The 21,158-nt window shown below is 35.0% G+C and overlaps 1 protein-coding gene and 1 non-coding gene across 3 annotated transcripts in view; both read left to right on the forward strand.

Annotated features, from left to right (window-relative positions):
• The window catches only part of GTF2A1 (general transcription factor IIA subunit 1), a 46,717-nt gene that overhangs the window by 10,960 nt on the left and 14,599 nt on the right, over nt 1-21,158 (forward strand). For both annotated transcript variants that reach the window (XM_041759207.1, XM_041759206.1), the window contains exons 3-7: nt 4,891-5,095; nt 6,839-6,903; nt 11,979-12,054; nt 13,588-13,721; nt 16,467-16,787. In XM_041759207.1, coding sequence (XP_041615141.1) covers nt 4,891-5,095; nt 6,839-6,903; nt 11,979-12,054; nt 13,588-13,721; nt 16,467-16,787 — 801 coding nt within the window. The remainder of the gene's footprint in view (nt 1-4,890; nt 5,096-6,838; nt 6,904-11,978; nt 12,055-13,587; nt 13,722-16,466; nt 16,788-21,158) is intronic.
• On the forward strand, nt 6,115-6,259 carry LOC121494107. The gene has a single exon (XR_005988744.1). It is a non-coding gene; the product is annotated as a small nucleolar RNA SNORA79 (small nucleolar RNA).

Here is a 21,158-nt window from a genome sequence, read left to right on the forward strand (position 1 = left end):
TTTTGCCTGCTATTAGTTTGTGGTCTTGGATAAATTACCTAACTTACTGTTCTTCAGGTTCATTTTCTATAAACAGCAGAATGTCGATGTTATAGGATTTTGTAAAAATGAGTCTGTATGTGTAAAGTACTCAAAATGCACATTAAGAATACAGTATTAATCTTGTTAATATGATATATAGATGTACATTAGAGTCATTTGGAGAACAGAAAATGAATTTTCTCCATGTCTAGTATCAGAGACCAGGCAAAGATTGATGAAGTAGGATTGCCAGAAATAATATTTACTGTGTTGGAGGGAAAATAGTATTATAAAAATAAAAAGAGTTCTGCCATTTCCTTTTATTTATTTTTTAAGATTTTATTTATTAATTCGTGAGAGACACAGAGAGAGAGGCAGAGACATGAAGGGAGCCTGATGCAGGACTTGATTCCAGGATCATGCCCTGAGCCAAAGGCAGGGTCTCAATCACTGAGCCACACAGGTGCCGAGTTCTGCTATTTTTTCTTTTTTTTTTTTTTTTTTTTTTTTTTTAAGATTTTAGCCGTGTTCTGCTATTTCTTTCTTTTTTTTAAGATTTTATTTATTTATTCACGAGACACAGAGAGAGAGGCAGAGATAAGGCAGAGGGAGAAGCAGGTTCCACGCAGGGAGCCTGATTCAGGACTCAATCCCGGGTCTCCAGGACCAGGCCCTGGGCTGATGGCGGTGCTAAACCGCTGAGCCACCTGGGCTGCCCCCGAGTTCTGCTATTTCTTAACCAAAATCAATAAATATGTGACAATTCAGTATTCTTGATTGTTGTCAGTGGTATTGATCTGTTGCTGAAAACAGTGTTGCATTATTTTAAATAGCTGATATTCAAAAAAATAGAATGATTGATAAATAAAACATTTAGTGAATTTGAACCTTATATTATTTTGATATAAGTTTAATGCTTAGTATTTGTACGGTACCTTTATTTGTATTTTTCATGTTATTAAGGACAGTATTTTGTATTTGGTAAATGTGGATTCTCAGTGGACTACTCCCAATACCCCTTTCTCTTCTGCTCCCTACCGCCACCCCCCAGCAGTTGGAAATGTATAGGGCCATGTTTGCTTGTCTTAAAGTGGGCATCTTTGGCATTTAGTAGGCTCCAGCCAGGAATGTTGTATTTTCTGTACACTTCCTGTGGCACTACCCTGAATAATAAAGAATTGTCTGCTCAAAATGTCAGTAGCATCCTCACAGAGAAACATTTATGGTAGAAATCAACAGTTTGTTTTCCCTTCTCTTCTTTGGAATTGGTACTAAATACTGATAAATTGTTAGTCATTTTGTTAGCTCCTGAATTAAGGCATAGTCTCTGCCTTGAAGAAGTCCATACTTGAGTAGAGAAGGTAGACTTAGCGTGAAAAGTACAATAGAAATATTTCTAGGGTATGGAGGCAGTGAGTGATTTCTTTGAGGCTATGTGACTTTGACATTTGCATTGTGTAGGGAATCGTGAGGGAAGACTACTAGTCAGAGGGAATAGTTTACTAAGATTTAGATACGAAATATGTATGCCATATTCAGGGAATTGCAAGTACTTCGACACTATTGGGAAAGTAGAATGCAAGTTACGTAGTAGTTAGGGAGGTAACATTCTATATTAAGGACCATGATCTTTAACGTGAGAAAGATTTCTCTGGGGTGCTAGTTAAAATGCAGATTTTTGGACTTCTGCTCCAGAGAGTCTGACTTGATGGAAGCATAATCTGACATTTTCTTTTTAACATTTACCAAAAAGAAAAAAAAAATTAAATTGACTTTTCACAAGCCGCTAATGGTTTGCAGTATGCACTTTGAAAAGCCCTGGTTTAGACTTTAATAGCATACATTAAAGTGACCTGGACAGGTTATTAAAACAGATTTTTGGCTCCATCCCCAGAGTTGCTGAGTCAGTAGGTCTGGCTTGGGGCCTGAGAATTAGTATGCCTAACAAGTGCTCAGGTGATCCTGATGCTGTTTGCCCTGAGACCACATTTTGAGAACCACAGACTTATAGAGGACAGATTGGAAGAGCAATTTTTCACTAGAATGTAGGCCCTGTGACGAAAAGTATTTTTGTCATGTTTGTTCACTGTTCTCAATGTCTCTAACAGTGTCTAGTATATAGGGTATCTCAGTAATTATTTGTAGAATTTATGACTTGATGTGGGGAACTCAAGCTCAGTAAGGATAGATTGGAACAATGCTTTGGAAGGGATAGTGACAATAATGATGGGTGTTGAAGTGGATTCTGACGTACAGGCCGTTTATTTGGGAGGCTAGGTGAGTAGTGGTACCCAGTACTTAGCACTTAATATATAATCATTAATACTTGCCACTACTATGGAAGCTTCATTAAAATGATGTGACTGGATCAGAGTGCAGTGGATAGACCAATTGGGGGTGATACACCTGAAGCTTTAAATTTAGAAAGTCATGGCTTAAACAACGGTTTCTTAAAGCATTAATCAATGGTACTTTGAGTTTTGGCTTACCAGAGGCTAGGTTTTGTTTTGTTTTAGAACAGACAAAAAGAAGTGTAGAAGTTTTGGGTGAGAAAGGAGAGAAGATGAGTGGGAAATATCAGGGAGGGTGATAGAACATGAGAGACTCCTAACTCTGGGAAACAAACAAGGGGTAGTGGAAAGGGAGGTGGGCGGGGGGATGGGGTGCCTGGGTGACGGGCACTGAGGGGGGCACTTGATGGGATGAGCACTGGGTGTTATACTATATGTTGGCAAATTGAACTCCAATACAAAATTATACAAAGAAAAAAGGTGAATGTTAAGGGGAAAAAAAAAAAGTTTTGGGTGAGTGCAGACTGTTTGGGAGCCTTTGTATAGCCTTTGATGTTAGTTTGAATGTATTTTATTCAGTGTGTGAGAGTCCATTTTATCTCCTGTGTGCTATGCTAGATGCTCACTTAACAGAGATGAACCAGATACAAGTTGGGCTCCCAGGAAATAATTCCTTGTTACTCTAAGAAGAATTGTAGCTATTTTTAATTTGAGATTTTTTTAGAGACTTAAATTCCTTAGCTGGAAGCGATTTTAGAAATAATTCAACTTGTTCTGTTTTTTTAGAAGAGGAAAATGCCCAAGAAAGCTACATAATTTGTCCACAAAGCTTGAATAGTTTTCAAACCAGTACTGTGTTCCTGACTTCCAGTGTAATGCTTTATTACACAATTAATTGCACCACCACCATAATAATGAAAATCAGCATGCATTGGTCACTGAGTTTATGCTAGATTCTGATGTTTTATGTAAATATGTTACTGAGTCCTCACAACAACCCATGAGATAGATATTGTTATACTGTCTCTATTAAAAATTGTCTTTAGGCAAGTCTAAGTACTGAACCTGCCTAAGGGAATGGTTGCTTTGGGAGATTGACCTTTAGTTTACTTTTTCAGCAAGCCATTAGAGATTTGCTAGAATTGTTATTAGCATGTACTTAAAATACAGAATTTCTAGAATAGTTGGAAGCGTCAGGAGACACTCGTAAAGCGTTGTGAGCATAGTAAAGGGAGGCTCTGATAGAAACCTCAGGTGTGTTAGGTAATATTCCAAGAGTATATCCTAGGGGAGAAAACAGTGTGTGTAGGTGTTAGGTGCTGGTATACAAAATGATTGATATATTATTTTTAAAATATTTTATTTATTTGAGAGAGAGCGAGCCTGTGACTGTGCTCAAGAGCAGGGAGCACAGGGAGCTGGGATGAAGGTGAGGAGGAAGGAGGAGAGGGGGGACCAGCAGACTCCCTACAGGACCATGAGATCATGACCTGAACCAAAATTGAGTCGACCACTTAACCAGCTGAGCCACCCAGGTGCCCCAAAATAACTGAATTAAATTTCATTTGTATATTTAAAGAATAGTTTTCTTTCTTGGGCAATTTCTTAGAAGGGTTAAGGTTTTCCACAATGAAGACTTAAATCTGGTTAGAGAGGAAATGTGTTAGGGAGAGGAATGCAGTAGTCATAAATATTTTATTTTCTGTCTTCCTTTGCCCATGTCTGATTTATTTCCCCATCATAATTGCTGTGTCCTAGGGTGAGAGGAGAAAATAGAAGTGGCAAAGCAGAAAAGGATTGTTATTCCTTGTCATGATGGAGGATGGAGGGGAATTTCAAAAGGTGTGGAGGGTTGAGAATGCCTCTAAAAGCGTTAGGCATTGTTGTTTTTTTTTCCTTGTGTAGGATCAGACAAAGTTAGGCTTTTCTAACTTGAGGATTGCCTCTATGATGTTTTTCATTGTTCAAATCAAGGAAACATGAATTTATGTTTTCCTTATATAGCTTAAAAGTTAGATATTTCATTAAAGGGAGATTTCCATGAAAATAGTAATTGTTTTGATGTTAAAAAAGGGTACCCTGATGATTAAAAAATTGCTTATGTGAAACTCTGCCTGGAATTACTGTAGAGAGTTTGAAGACATAAAAAGAAACAACATTCTAGGCAACCTCGGTGGCTCAGCGGTTTAGCGCCTGCCTTCGGCCCAGGGCGTGATCCTGGAGACCCAGGATCGAGTCCCACTCTGGGCTTCCTGCATGGAGCCTGCTTCTCCCTCTGCCTGTGTCTCTGCCTCTCTCTCTCTCTCTCTCTCTCTGTGTGTCTCTCATGAATAAATAAATAAAAAATCTTAAAAAAACAAAAACAAACAAAATTCTTCAGTACTCCAAGATAATAAAAAAGAAATTTGATACCTTAAAAGTTATTTTTCATTATTGTATACACTTGGATAAAAATTAGAGATTGGTTTATTTTGTGGTTGTATTGGTTTTGAAAATGGAAGAATTTTATGAACAGACTAATATGTTTTATCCACATGTCTGAAGTTACCTTCACTAACATTACTTTTCTTTGCCTTAGTTGTGGGAGAATAAACTAATGCAATCTAGGGCAGTAGATGGATTTCACTCAGAAGAGCAGCAGCTTTTATTGCAAGTTCAACAGCAGCATCAACCCCAGCAACAGCAACATCACCACCACCACCACCATCAGCAAACTCAACCACAGCAAACGGTACCTCAGCAAGCGCAGACTCAGCAGGTCCTTATTCCTGCATCACAGCAAGGTGAGACTGGATGTATTTTTCTACTTACAACGTGGAAATGAAATTTGTCATTTTCAAAGAAGAGAAATAGCTGTAGGTTTTTCCTTTTTATTGACTGAGGGGATAGTGTATGTATGTATATTTATATACAAATTTTGTATAAAACGTGGATTCTATATTGTAGAAATTATAAACAAGTAGTTAACTAATTGAGAGCCTACGATGATATTCTTAAAAGTGTATTAATACTTTCTTTCGAGAAGGCTATAAAATGGTAGATTTCCTAAAATAAGTCAGACCTATTAAAGATTTATTTACTAAGGATTTCATTATTTCATATGGTAAAAATGTTACCACTTTCTTTATGAAATTGATCAAAGACATTTAAGTTTGTTTTTTATAAATACATCCTAAACACTAGGGGATTTTTGTAAGTATGGCAGTCTGGAATTTCAGTTCTTTAATACTTTGTGTAAGTATAAATTGGCTGAATTAGACTTAAGAGTGTGTGTGTGTATCATAATTTATATTACTTGGTTTAAAGGTAAGAAAAAAACCAAATATAGACTGTGTCCATACTTCTTTGTACTATGCAAGTAAATCTGTAAATTTGTTTCATTGAAGCTTTACAAAAGGCTTTGTGAAATAGTTCTCCCAACATTTTATACTAAGGGAAATTTGGGCCCTGAGAAGGCCACGAAGGTTGGCCTATTACACGTAACAAGTATTTTCTGTCATCACAAACCTGTTTGGTCATGAAGCTTTCCAAACATTTGCGTTTTGTAAGTCTTATTATTGGAGAGGAGAATGAAGGTAAATGAAAAGTCATATTTTAAGATAACAGTTTAATTACTACCCATTTGCCTTATTTGAGAGTGGCTGAGAATATATAAGACTTAAAATTGATAGTGATACATAGTAAGTAATGTATGGTAGAAATGTCTGTTTGGATTGTTTTACTGTTTATACCAAATAAGACCTTTAACATTTGATTTTATTCTATACCTGCATCAAATAATTTTATCCTTTTTCATCTGTTTTGATGACTGTTCCTCCTATTGCCTTCAGGCCTTGGCACTAGGATTTTAGGTCATCATAAATTAAAATTTGATTTTCTTCACTCAGAGAATATTAGGATAATGGGATTATCTGTTTATTCTCTGAAATTTGCGGAATCAAACATCTAATTCCTTTTATATTTATGTAACATTGCCATTGTTTCTTCTCTCTCTCTTTTTTTAACAGCCATTATTTCTGATTTATATTTTTTAAAAAGTTGTTGGAAGTAACAAGATTTTGACAGCTGTCAAATGGGAGAAGAAGGCTATGTAGATGTAAAAACCTAGTTAATAGTTTCTTTGAGCTCATTCTTAATGGGTTACTCATTCTAACAGTATTAAACAATATTGAGTTAGCAAGATACAATTAAATTTTGTTTGAAATTTTCCACTTTAAGAATGTACAGAGCTGTATATGTATAGGTTTTAGGTGTTTCACTACTTAATGCTTCCAAATTTCTTTGTATCCTTAGGTATTGTTACACAAATCTTTTTTTAAATTGATATTTTCAAGTATAATATGGGTATATCACAGCTGTTATTTACCATAGAAGTTTATAACATTCTTAGGTATCAAATGGGTGGATGCATTTGGATGTAGAAAACAGGAAAAAAAGTTCTCATCATTGTATAGCATTCTTAGTATTTTGAAACAGCCTCATGGTTCCTTGTTTGCACTTGTGATTTTTGTTTTTTTCTTTAATAGCTGCTGCACCACAAGTTATAGTTCCTGATTCTAAGCTGATACAACATATGAACGCATCAAATATGGTAAGACTTGGAATATAATATTTTGCTTAGCTCTACTTATTCTAACTCAAAATTGTGATTATGCTTAGGTGTGTTGTATATTAACAATGTGAAATTTATTTGAGACTTCAACAAAATGGCTGTTTATTTGGTTTCCTAGTTATTGGATTTAGCAGCACATCTAAAATTTAGCTTGATACTTAGAGGTTCATAAAATTATGCAGTTTTCTGTTGAAAATACCAAAAGAATAATGTTTTGTGAGAGATCTTCTGTCCCATGCTATTTTTGGAAAATGGGTTTAGGGCACCTACCAAACATACTGTGTTAATTATAGTTCTGTTTCAGAAGACCCATTAATTGCTAGAGGTCAGGAATGCTAAGAATTGTAAACTTGAAAAATGAAAATGAACTCTTGGATAGTTCAAGATAACTTTTTAAAACCAAACCTTTAAAAATTTTTTGCTGTGATTTAACCATAGCCTAGCATAATAAGATTTATTAACTTTGTGTATATTAGTACTTTAAAATGCATTTTGATCAGTTGAGGTTTTTTTTTTGTTTGTTTGTTTTTTTGAAAGATTTTATTTATGCATGAAAGAGAGAGAGAGAGAGAGGCAGAGACATAGGCAGAGAGAGAAGCAGGCTCTATGCAGGGTGCCTGATGTGGGACTCGATACCGGGATCACACCCTGAGCCAAAGGCAGGCGCTCAACCACTGAGCCACCCAGGCGTCCCATCAGTTGAGTTTATTATGTATTAGCCTTGGTATTTCTAAGGGATCTTCACTGAACAGCTCAAATTTTCAAATTTCACTTAAGGCATATAGTATTTTGCATCAAATATATAATATATAATTCGAAAAACTATTTCAGATCCTTAGAGCTCTTTACCTATATAAAGTTTTTTTTTATTTTTTTAAAAAGATTTTACTTATTTATTCATGAGAGACACACAGAGAGAGAGGCAGAGACGGAGGCAGAGGGAGAAGCAGGCCCCATGCAGGGAGCCCAATGTGGGATTCTATCCTGGGACCACGGGATCACGCCTGGAGCTGAAGGCAGATGCTCAACCACTGAGCCACCTAGGCACCCTATAAAGTTTTTTTTTGAATAAGACATTAAAATAAAGTCTTATTAGAAGAGTTATTCCAGCACTTTCTCATAAATGGCTTTTCTTTGTTCTGTTTACAAGATAGAGATTGTTAGTGGAGTCTCAGCTCTGACATTTCATTTTTAAATTCAACCAAATCTCTTATTTAAAAGCAAGAATCATTTTAAAAAAATCTCTTAGCCTAGTGCTAGCAATGAATTTTTTTTTTTTAGATTGTGTGTGTGTGTGTGTGTGTGTGTGTGTGTGTGTTAAAGATTTATTTATTTGAGAGAGAACACGTGGGTGCACATGTGGGTGGAGAGAGTGAGGGTGGCAGGGGCGGGAAAGAGATTCTTCAGACTGCACAGAATACCCAGGTGCCCTGAAAAAGCAGTATTTTAAAAAATGACTTCTGTTTGGTGAGTAATGAGTAGTTGACCTCAAAGCTCATCTGTGATTGATAAGTCAGATACAAAACACGGCTCATCCACTAGACAACCGACTCCTTTTTAAATATACCAGCCTTACAAATTCATAGCTTGACAGAATTACAAATTTCTACATGACAGAAATTGGAGTTTTTAAATTTACAAAAGAATCGAGGATATCTATTTTGTACTTGTAATTCAAATTGCCAGAATCAGTTCTTCTTAAAAATCAGAAAATTCCAGTCCATCATGGAATCGCAAGAATTTTTATCACTCAGAAAATTCCATTTCAAGTTTAAGGCCCCAAATTTCTTTTTATCTCCATCCTTAAAAATGAAAGTCTCACTATAGGATCTGTATTGCAGTTGGTACTTTGAGATTGTTTCCTAGGGAATAACTTATGTCATTTTATTTATTTATTTTATTTTATTTTATATTATTTTATTTTATTTTAATTTAATTTAATTTTATTTTATTTTATTTTACTTTACTTTTTACTTTACTTTACTTTCTAAGAATTATTTATCCAAGAGAAAAGGAGAGAATGAGTGTGCACACATAGGTGGAGGGGCAGAGGGAATGGGAGCAGACTCCCGGCTGAGTACAGAGCCAGATAAGGGGCTTGATCCCAGGACCCTGTGATCCTGACCTGAACTGAAATTAAGAGTTGGCCACTGAGCCAGGCATCCTGACTTTTGTCCTTTTTAAGACAGAAAATTTTGTAGAATCACTTGCAGTAGGCCCATCTGATTACTAAGAATTTTAAATGTTTGAGAGAAAATTCTGTTTAAAGACACAAGGGCAAAATCAGTGGCCCATTTTTTCCTTGTTAGGTCTCCTTGATTCTAAAGAGCATATATTTAAACAGATTCTAGGTCAGAAATATCACTCAGTAAAGATGTTAGCATTTATGTGTATTTTAGAATTTTAATGGATGTTTTCAGTGTTTGCCCCATGTACTTTGTATGTTCTGAAATATAATCACTATAGGCTCTTTACAAATAAAATTTTTTTTTGGTTTTTGTTTGTTTGCATTATTATTCCTGATTCAAAGATAACCATTTGATTGATTTCCTTTTCCTTTTTTTTTTTTTTTTTAATTTAAATTTTAGGTAGTTGACATACAGTGGAATAATACTGGTTTCTGGAGTAGAATTCAATGATTCCTCACTTAATACGACACCCAGTGCTTGTCATAAAAATTGCCCTCCTTAATACCCACCACCCATCTAGCCCATTCCCTGTTCAAATTCCTCCATCAACCCTCAGTTTGTTCTCTATTGTTAAGAGGCTCTTGTTTCCCTCTCCTTTTACTTCCCCCCCTTCCGTTTTCTTCCCCCCTTTCCTTTTCCCCCTTCTTTTTTAAATTCCACATATGAGTGAGATCACATGATATTTATCTTTCTCTGACCAACTTATTTTTTTCTAAAGATTTTATTTATTCAGGAGAGACACAGTGAGAAGCAGAGACACACAGGCAGAGGAAGAAGCAGGCTCCCCATGGGGAGCCCTGTACCGGACTTGACCCAGGGACTCTGGGATCATGCCCTGAGCTAAAGGCAGACACTTAACCACTGAGCCATCCAGTCACCCCCAGTTTTGATTTTTTAAAAAGCAATGCATGCTTTGGCAATGAACATGTTGAAAAGTTACATAATTTAATAAAAATGTAGGATAGTGATAATATATTAGGTTGAAAGCTGTTTTGGGGAACCTATAAAATGGGACCTTATAGCAAACAAAATTTGCAGATTCTCTTTATGAAATACTCTAATGCATTAGTCGTTTTAGGACTATTTCATAAAATACAAGAAGAAATTTTCAGTAGGTATTAATAAAAGATGGTTTGTGTGTAGTATGTCACTCAACAAATATTTATTGATAGGAGTTTGGATGTACAGAGGTGTGCAGGTGGTTATTGTGTTGTCTATGCTGTGTAGAAACTACAGTTGTCATTTTGCCAGTAGAGGAAGATCTATTAATCTTATAAAATATGAATTACAGGCCCTTAATATTTCTGAATAGTATTTCTCAGTAGTAAGTGGTTATTAATGTGTTCCTTAGATTACCTTTCATTTGCCTATACAGGCAAGATTTATTTAAATGAATGCAGGACCTGCATTTCATGAAGAGAACCTGATGGAGCTATAGCTGGGGACATTGTGCGAAGTTAGGCCTTAGGTGTAGAAACTACATGATTTGATAGTTAGACTTATCAAATGGCAACAAGAAGCACATTTTCTTACAAAGGTATATGTAGAGTCTAGACTAGGTAGTAGTATCATGAACCTATTTGAGTATAATTTTCTGAGTTTTGTTGACTTCTCTGGCATCTTCTAACTGCAGTTATATTTATTTTTCAGAACCTATCAATTAGAGGTGTTTCTAAAAATGTATATATTAGATTGGTATGTGAAGGCTTGGTACCTTTAAAAAGATTGAAGGAAGAGGGGGATAAATTACCTCTACAGATAGTTACAGTGAGATGCATGGAAATACTTTAAATATAGAATAAAAGAAAAACAGTAAGATGTGGTATAATTCTCTTGGAGGAAAGCGGAGAGGAGGAGTCTTCAGAAGCAGTAAATGAAAAATGTATCCTGGATTTAAAGAGATTCACAGTACACCCATGTATATTATTTTTAACTTAAATGTCAGATACTGCCTCCATTTTAAAATGTAGAAATTAAACTTGGTGACTTTTCTTAAGATTTTAAGGTATTTTTTGTGTTAATAAAACTATTATTAATAGATGTTTCATCTAGATATAATGCCAGTATTGTATCTTAAGGCATCGTAGAATTCCTCGCTCTACAAGCTCAGCCTTCTGATTCTGATACAAGGTTTTCTTTAAAGACTTACTGAGTCTAGTATAAACTAAAAATATTAAGATTTCTAAAATGAAGATATTTAATATTTTGCCTCAAGTAAATGAAGTTGACCTTGAACAATTTGGGTTTGAACTGTATGGATCCATTTATATGCAGATTTTTTCAATAAATATGGTTATTTTCATTAAATGCGGTATATATTTTCTTTCCTCTAGCTTTATTGTAGAATACAGAATATAGTAATATAACATGTGTGGTCAACAATAGGCTATTATTGAGTTTTTGGGAAGTCAAAAATTACATGTGGATTTTCATTTGTGTGAGGAGTTGGTCCCCTTAGCCCCTGCAATATTAAAGGGTCAACTGCACTTGACCACAAGGAGTTGGGAGTAAGGAAATAGAGTTAGGAAAAGAAATAACAGAATGGATGTTTTATATATTGAACAGCATTGTTAGTAGGGGGGAGATTTCCTTAGAGCACATTCTCCAGGGGAAAAAACACCCCAATTATATTCTACTTAATTGTTTGAAGTACTTACATAATGCATTTTAGGCTAGGTGGTCTTTATTGTATCATTTTATAAAATGGAATTTAGTCTTTTTAAGACTTTTCATTTTAGTATATACTAAATAATAGTTCGATAGTTCAAATATTATTAAAATATGCCAGAGATAAACTGAGGTACTGTTACGTATGTATGTGGTTTTGATTTTTTCTCCTTGGGGTTTTTTTTTTTTTTTCCCCAGAGCGCTGCTGCTACAGCTGCTACCTTGGCACTCCCTGCAGGTGTGACTCCTGTTCAACAGATACTAACAAATTCAGGTAATTAGGAATAACGGAACCATTATTTATCTGTATAACTCAGAAAATTGTACCATCTAGTCTTTGTTTTGGCCTCACTGAAAGACAAAATCAGTATTTCTTTTTTTTTTTTTTTTAATTATGATAGTCACAGAGAGAGAGAGAGAGAGGCAGAGACATAGGCAGAGGGAGAAGCAGGCTCCATGCACCGGGAGCCTGATGTGGGATTCGATCCTGGGTCTCCAGGATCGCGCCCTGGGCCAAAGGCAGGCGCCAAACCGCTGCGCCACCCAGGGATCCCCAAAATCAGTATTTCTTTTACCATTTAGCTTAGGTTATTAAAATAAGATTGACTATTACATCACATTAGATGATAGTTATTGTTAAGGATGGAGTAGAAAAGATGAAAATTGCACTTGAGCTTTTGATTTATGAATGAGAATCCTATTATCGAATCAAGTATGATTATATAGAAATACTTACATAGATTTTTGCTAAACACATTTAACCTGCCAAACAACTTGACTCATTTGAATGAATTTGTGATATCAGACTAAATCCTATAGTATTTCATTGCATTCTGTTTTATGTACTATCTCTGCATAGACTGACAAAATTTACTTGTGATTTTTTGGCATATTAATGTTGGAAGAATTTATGTAGCTTTTAAGTTGTAATTTTAATTAGAGAATTTCTTGTTATTTTGTTAACAAAATTATTTTTTGTAAGTTTTTTTTTTTTTTAAAGATTGTATTTATTCATGAGAGAGAGAAAGGGGCAGTGACATAGGCTGAGGGAGGAGAAGCAGGCTTCATGCAGAGAGCCCAACGTGGGACTCGATCCCCGGATTCTAGGACCACGCCCTGAGCCAGAGGGGCCGTGAGCTCAACTACTGAGCCACCCAGGCGTCTTGTTAATAAAATTCTAAATTTGTGAAGCACTAACTAGAGGTTTATCTTGCTACATATTTTATTAATATATAATTGTTGCTTTTTAATTAATTGAAGATTCTGCATCATCTAAGACAACAAAGAGAGGGATTCACTTCTCTATGTTTAAGCCAGGCATATACTTAGTATTATGTGGCAATGGTAATTGGCTCAGCATTTTCTTTTTGTTAAGCGTTTTGAAGCTAAGTACCGTGTGCTCTGGCTCAAGGTATTAATGAACTGTTTATACTTTCATGTCTTTAAAGCTTTAAAAAGAAACAGCTCCTGAAACATCTGATCTTACTTAACTGCTTTTGCATGACTCCTAACATGTTAATAAAGATAACTTAAACTTCTAATCAATTCTCATTATCTGTTAAAATTTTATTGGAAAAGAGCTTTCTAAGGATAGCAAGTAAGGAAAAACATTTTAAGCAATGTATTTGAACATGGAGGAAAGTAAGAGAAGGTAAGGATTATGGTTTACTGTGTATGGGAGCCCTTAATTGCTAGACTTCTTGCTTGATCATTTCCAGGGCATTTTGGTGGCTTGACATTCATTATGAATTCATTTATTTTGAGATGGTCACTGCTAAAATGGTAACTTGTATACTTTTTGCTTCAGGCCAGCTTCTTCAAGTAGTCAGAGCAGCCAATGGTGCCCAGTATATCTTTCAGCCTCAGCAGTCAGTGGTTCTTCAACAACAAGTTATACCACAAATGCAGCCTGGTGGAGTACAAGCTCCTGTTATACAACAGGTAATAGAATAATAAATTATGATCATGATGGGGTTCTTTTTTCTTCTTCTGTGTGAACTCTCTGGGAGATTTCCTTCCCTTTTCCCATGGCTTTATATGAGTTCTTAGACTGTTCTCCAATGCTGTACATCCTATCATTGTAAATTCCTCCTGCATGCGTCACAGCTTAATTTTACATTCAATATATTTAAGACTAAATTGTTGTTATCCCTGCTTATCTTTCATTATCCCTCTGAACGTGCTTTTCTATCAGTGGCATCACACTTGATGCAGCCTCCTAAGCCTCCAAGTATTGCGTTCATTCAACAAGTATTTAATACTGTGTGGCTATGTGTCAGGGTCTTTGCAAGGGACTAGAGATTTAGGAGTGAACATGGAAGACATGAATCTAGTTTCATGAAGCTTATGCATTTTCTGAAAGTGGGTGTGTGGGAACCCCCACTTCCCTTACCTTTAATATTGCAAAGTACCATGAAATCCTACCAATTCTTAATAGTTCCTTTCTTTCAGACTGCAGTTTTAATATATTTGCAGTTCCTTAATATTGGAAACTAGTTTTCTTAGACTCTGATCATTTTCTAAGTTCATGCTTTCATAATTTCCTACTTAAAATACTATTATTATTCTCTCAGTAGTATATATTACTATATATGTAATGTTAATGTGTGTGTATTTGTATATATAAAGTACCATATATTATTCTCTCAATTGATTTCCCTTACTCTAATCTTGGGCTTCCTAACTTGTTACTCTATTTTATAGTTATTCTAAAAATCTTAAAATTTTTTAGTGACTTCCCCTTTGCCTATGGGAAAAAGTCTAAACTCCTCAGCATGGTTAATAGGATCTTTGTTTTTTGTGGATCTTATTTTTTAATCTCTTCAGCTTTAATTCTTGTCATGCATCCAGTTATCTGCTTCAGCTACTGTTTAGATCAAAGTTAAATACTTGTAAACCTGACTGTTAAGCTCTTGTCCTGTAAGGACAAAGAGGAAAGAGAAATGGTTGTTTATTAAAGAATTTAGGTACTTTAAAAAAAGAGAAATATAAATATGTAATGTCCATGTTATACTATGATGATAGAGATAAGATCGGAGAAGCATTTATCTAGTCAGTTTACAGCTTCCCAGATTTTCACTTGATGTTATTCTTCTACTTAGAATGTCATTTGGTCTTCCTTCTAGCAACTCTCTTTACTCCCATCAAACAAAGCCACCGAGGGGATCCCTGGGTGGCTCAGTGGTTTGGCTCCTGCCTTTGGCCCAGGGCACGGTCCTGGAGTCCCCGGATCGAGTCCCGCGTCGGGCTCCCGACATGGAGCCTGCTTCTCCCTCCTCCTGTGTCTCTGCCTCTCTCTCTCTCTCTGTGTCTATCATAATAAATAAACAAACAAATAAACAAACAAACACATACATACATACATACATACATGCCACCGAATGGAAAAGCCTGGCTAATCTTCCAAGCACAAAAGAACATAAGTATTACCTACTAAGAAGGCTTCCCTGACCATACCTTGTCCCTCAAGCTGAATTTAGTCCTCTCTCCTGTTTTCAGAGCACCATATCATACTTGTGTTACACCTTCTACCTTTTGATTTGTGTTACTGTTTTGTCTATTGCACCATTAATCCGTAAACTTCTTAAACAAAATACTGTCTTATTTTGCATTTCTTGAACTTAAAGGCAAGTAATTGCCATTTGCTGTTTTTTTTATAACTAGGTATTCTCTTTTTATTTATTAACTTATTAATACATGTAATTATAAATATGTTTATTGTAAAATATATATTTGTTAATATGTACTTTTTGAGTTATGGTTTACTTTAGAATTCTAGCTATAAAAGCTGAAAGGAACTATAGAAATCATCTGATCTGGTGTAGTTGGATGGTTAGAATCAGCTGGGGAAGCTTTTAATGATTAGATTTCAGTGGCATGTGGCTCAGGTCATGGTCCCAAAGTCCTGGGATTGAGTCCTGCATTGGGAACCTGCTTCTTCCTCTGCCTGCCACTCCCCACGCTTGTGTGCATATGTGTGCGAGCATTCCCTCTGTCAAATAAATAAAATCTTTTTAAAAAATTAAAAAATAAATGATTAGATTTCATCTCACATGAATTAAATCAGAATATTGTGGGTCCAAGTACCAGTATTTTTAAGCTACCAGATGGTTGTAATTTTTAGTCAGGGTTGAGAACCATTGATCCTAGTCTAACAGTGAAGTGACAAAAGCCAAGGGAGGTTAAATGACATGCCTCTGCTACATCTCAGTCTGGGATCTGAGACAAAACTAGGACCCAAGACTTCACATTTTAGTGCAATGATTTCCACAGGGAGGCACTGTAACATAATAATTACAGCAAAAATCAGAAAGCGTGGGTTAAAATTTCACATCATAGTGACTATGAGCTTGGCAAGTAAATGAACCTGTTCATACATCAAGGAAATAAATGAATCATATATGTAACTCTTGGTTTGGAATTTGCCATGTACATAACAAGTGCTCAATAAATAATTATTTTCAGAAAATCCTTTTTTCCTTAAGAACTTCGAAAGGTAAAATGAAAATAGGATCAGTATACTAGTTAAACATTCCTTTTATGCTTTGGTGGTTTTAACTGTATGAGATGTGGCCATTTTTCGTGATTCTTCAGCATTTATGCCTGTTTCTACATGCATACTATATCATGAAACTGAGCCTACTGGTCCTCTTAACTAGTTTCTAATATGGTTTTCTTTTGCCTCAGGTACTGGCCCCTCTTCCTGGAGGGATTTCACCACAGACAGGTGTCATCATTCAGCCACAGCAAATCTTATTTACAGGAAATAAGACTCAAGTTATACCTACAACAGTGGCTGCCCCTACACCGGCACAAGCACAGATAACTGCAACTGGCCAACAGCAGCCACAGACCCAGCCCGCTCAGCCACAGGCTCCGCTGGTGCTACAGGTTGATGGAACTGGGGACACATCATCTGAAGAAGATGAAGATGAAGAAGAAGACTATGATGATGAGGAAGAAGAAGACAAAGAGAAAGATGGAGCTGAAGATGGGCAGGTAGAAGAAGTAAGTTTATAGTCAAAAACTTGAAGTGAGAAACTACTCAATCATTTCTTTTACTTGGTGCCAAACTGATGAATTATATTCTATTTTTTCAGAGGCTATTACGGTGTTACACGATATAGGACTTTAAATACGAAGTTAGATTGTTCTAACCTAGTAAGGTTTTTAGATGTTCTGGTTGTATTTATCATCATGTACCTGGTAATAAAAAATAAATGTATATTGAATTGAGTTGTATTTATAAAGGGGGTGGACACAATGCAAGTAATTCTAATTTTCTGGCTTATGCATTCATGCTGTGATTCAAACACAAGACATTGGTAGATAAAATGGGGTTGTTTGCTTCAATAATTAAAAAAGATACAGAAACATCTGGGAAGAGAGGACATTTGAGGAAAAAGCTAAATGTGACAGACTTATTCATGAATAACTTTCTTTTGGTCTGTATTCTGTACCAGTTCCTTACGTCACTTTATCTACTCCTAGTCCCTGTCATGGGTTAAGCAAACCATCCTTTGTTATTCATCCTTATATATTTCTAGAAGCATATATATATATCTTTGTTTTCCTCAGTGTTCCTGCTTACTTGTGTTCAATATGTTTGTCTTAACCATAGTTTTTGTTCAATGCTTTCTACAACTTAAGATGTAATTTTATCTTAGTACAAAGTTCTAAGATATCTAATGTTCTTAAGTATTGTTGTACTAAATATTGAATAAATACAAATGAATAAAAAATATTTTAAGATCAAAACACCCTTAAGTCCATATCTAGTTAAAAGTAATCCCATTATGGGGCACTGGGTGGCTCGGTCAGTTAAGGTCCTACTTTTGATTTTGGCCCAGGTCATGATCTCAGGGTTGTAGGATGGAGCCCCACATCAAGCTCCACACTCAGTGCAGAGTTTGCTTTTGAGATTGTCACTCCATTTCCCTCTGCCCCTACCCCTGCTCCTGAATGCTCCCTCTAAATAGATAAATAAATAAAATCTTTAAAATACATATAACAATCCCATTATTTTATTAAAGTACCCTGAGTACCTTGCCCCAATCCCCATCCTCCTCCTGTCATCAGAGTAACCATGCTTATGAATTCTGTGTTTATCATTAACTTGCCTTTATGTTTACTATCTATATTTATATTCCTGAAGAGCAGTGTTTAGTTTTGAATGCCCATTTATAAAACAAATGGGATAATTCTGTTATTCTTCTGCAAGTTGATTGCTTTTTTTATCCCTCAGGATAGTATTTCTGAGGTTCATCTAAGTTGTTGCATATACCTGTAATTATTTTCACTATTGAATATACCATAGTTGGTTTTTCCATTTTTTTTTTTTAATGATGTGATGGGCATTAGGGTTGTTTCTATTTGTTTACTCTTAACGGTTATAACATATTTTGGAGTATGTCTTCTGGGGACACATATGCATAACTTTCTTTTAAGGATTATACCTAACCATTGAATTACTGGATTCTAAGGCATCCATATTTTCAACTTTACAATAAAATGCCAAACTATTGTGCTAATATGTCTTCATTGATACTTGATATTGTCAAGCTTCTTAATTTTTGCAGGTCTAATAGATAGAAAATGGTGTTTCCATTTAGTTTTAATTTGAATACTAATGAGATTTAGCATATTTGATTCTTTCATGTTTTCTATAGGCAATCAGATATTAAAAATGACTGCTTTTCTTGCTTCATTGGCTCAGCCTTCTGGAACAATATTGATTAGAAATACCAGGCACCCTTACCTTGTTCTTAGAGGCCTTTCTGTGATTCACTATTAAATATAATGTTTACTATAGGCTTTTTATGAACATCTTTTATCAGGTTAAAGAAGTTCCCTTTATTCAAATTAACTTTACTTTGATTTTTAAAATCTAAATGAATGTTGAATTTTGTTAAATACTTTCTGCAACTGTTATATAATCCTACAATTTCTTATCCTTAATGTGTTATTTAATACCTAATTGTGTTAGTTGGTTTTCTACTTACAACCACTTTTGTATTTGTTGGATAGCACTACTTAATCATTCTGTATAACTCTTTTTATAAATTGCTGAATTCACTTTGTTTAGGACTTTTCCTGTATATTCATGTACTGTCTGTGATTTTCTGTTCTCATACTCGTACTAGGTTTTCAGGTTTATGATAGCATTATAAAAATTTTGGCAAGTGTTCTGTCTTCCTTGGACTTTTTTTTTTTTTAAAGATATACTTAATTCTGGGAATATTTGTTAAAGTATGCTGCTAAGAATATCTGATTCTGATAATGTCCTTACTCTGTTCAAGTATTGTTTCTTTTTGAGACAATTTGGATAAGTTTTATTATTATAGGACTATATATGTAGATTTTGAAATTAACATAAAGTTAATGATAATCATCTTTTTGATTCCAGAATCACTTGTAGTCATTCCTTTTTTAAATTCTCATTTCTGATATTTTTTCTGCCTTCTAGCTCTTTTTTCTTTTGTTCAGTCTTGCTAGAGGTATGTTGATTTCATTAATGTTTTTAATAATTAACTTATAGCTTTATTCTCTAATTTTTTCTATTTCATTAATTTTTGTTCTGACTTATCAATTTTATTTGTAGAGAATATGATCTTTGTGATGTATGCATCCTTTGAAATTGATTGAGACTTGCTCTATGTGGTCAGTGTTGCGTATGCTTCCTGTATACTTGAAGAGACTTTTTTTTTTAATTTGTAATTTTTTATTTATTTATGATAGTCACACAGAGAGATAGAGAGAGGCAGAGACATAGGCAGAGGGAGAAGCAGGCTCCATGAACCGGGAGCCCGACGTGGGATTCGATCCCAGGTCTCCAGGATCGCACCCTGGGCCAAAGGCAGGCGTTAAACCGCTGTGCCACCCAGGGATCCCTTGAAAATACTTTTTTTGCAGTTGTCTGATTGTCTTCTATATATGAGAATTAGATTGTTAATAGTTTTCTTTGGATATTCTATATCCTTACTAATATTTTTTGTGTGTTTACGCCATCATCGATGACTGAGAGAGATGTTCAGATCTCCTACTATGATGGTGGATTTGTTCTGTCATTATGCTCTTTATATTTTGAACCTAAAAGTAGACACATATAAGCTTAAACTTACACTTTCCAGTAAATTGAGCCATTTCTGATGATGTAGTTTCCTATTTTATCTCCAGTAATTTTTTTTTTTTTTGGTCCATACAGTCTCTTTTGTATGATAGTATAGAGCCATACCAACTTTGTTTCAGTTAGAATAGCTTTCATTCTTTCCTTTCAAATTTTTTGGATCCCTAAGCTTTAGGTGTATCATTTTTTATGTGGAATACTGCTGTGTATGCTATCATCTTACAACATTTTTACATGAGGCAAGACTATTCAGTAGGAAAAGAATGGTCTTACTCACCAAATAGTAGCTTGGACAACTGAATATCCACATGCAAAACAGTGAAGTTGGACCCATACCTCACACAATATACAAAATTAACTCAAAATGGGTCAAAAGACCTAAACATAAATAAGACGTAAAACTATAAAATTCTTAGAAGAAAATAGGGCAAAAGCTGAATAACACTGGGTTTGGCAGTAGTTTCTTAGATATGACACCAAAAGCACAAGCAATAGAAAAAAAATAACAGACTTAATGGATTAAAAACTTGGGTGTCTCTAAGAACAATATCCAAAAAGTAAAAAGATAGCCTACAAAATAGGAGAAAATATTTGCAAATCCTCTGATAGGGGCTTATTATGCAGAATAGAAAATTTTGGAATTCAACAACTAACAAGCAACTCTATTCCAAAATGGGTAAAGGACATAAATAGACATTTCTCCAAGGATATACAAATAAGCCAACAAGCATGTGAAAAGATGCTCAACATCACTAGTTATTACAGAAATGCATATATCAAAACCATAAAGAGACACCACTTCATATTTACCAGAATGGCTATAATCAAAAAAGATAAAAAAGGAAACAGATGGTGAGATATGGAGAAATTGGAGCTCTTTTGCATTGCAGGTGGGAATGGAAAATAGTGTAGCTGCTGTGGAAAATGATTTGGTGGTTCCTCAAAATGTTAAGCATAAAGTTATCATATGACAGAGCAGTTCTAAGTATATGTATAAGAGAACTGAAAACTGTTACTCAAACAAAAGCTTGTATGTGAATGTTCAAAACTGTTTACAAAATCCAAAAGATGTAAATAACCCAAATGTCTATCAATTGATGGATGGACAAATTAAAATGTGGTTTATCTGTGCAGTGGAATATTATTTAGCCATTAAAAGGAACAGTACTGGTTTATGCTACAACATGGATGAGCCTCACATATTATAAGTAAAAGCCACACCACACGTCCTTACATGTGTGTACTGTATGTTT

The sequence above is a fragment of the Vulpes lagopus genome, chromosome 6, assembly GCF_018345385.1.
Source record: "Vulpes lagopus strain Blue_001 chromosome 6, ASM1834538v1, whole genome shotgun sequence".
NCBI classification, from domain to species: domain Eukaryota; kingdom Metazoa; phylum Chordata; class Mammalia; order Carnivora; family Canidae; genus Vulpes; species Vulpes lagopus.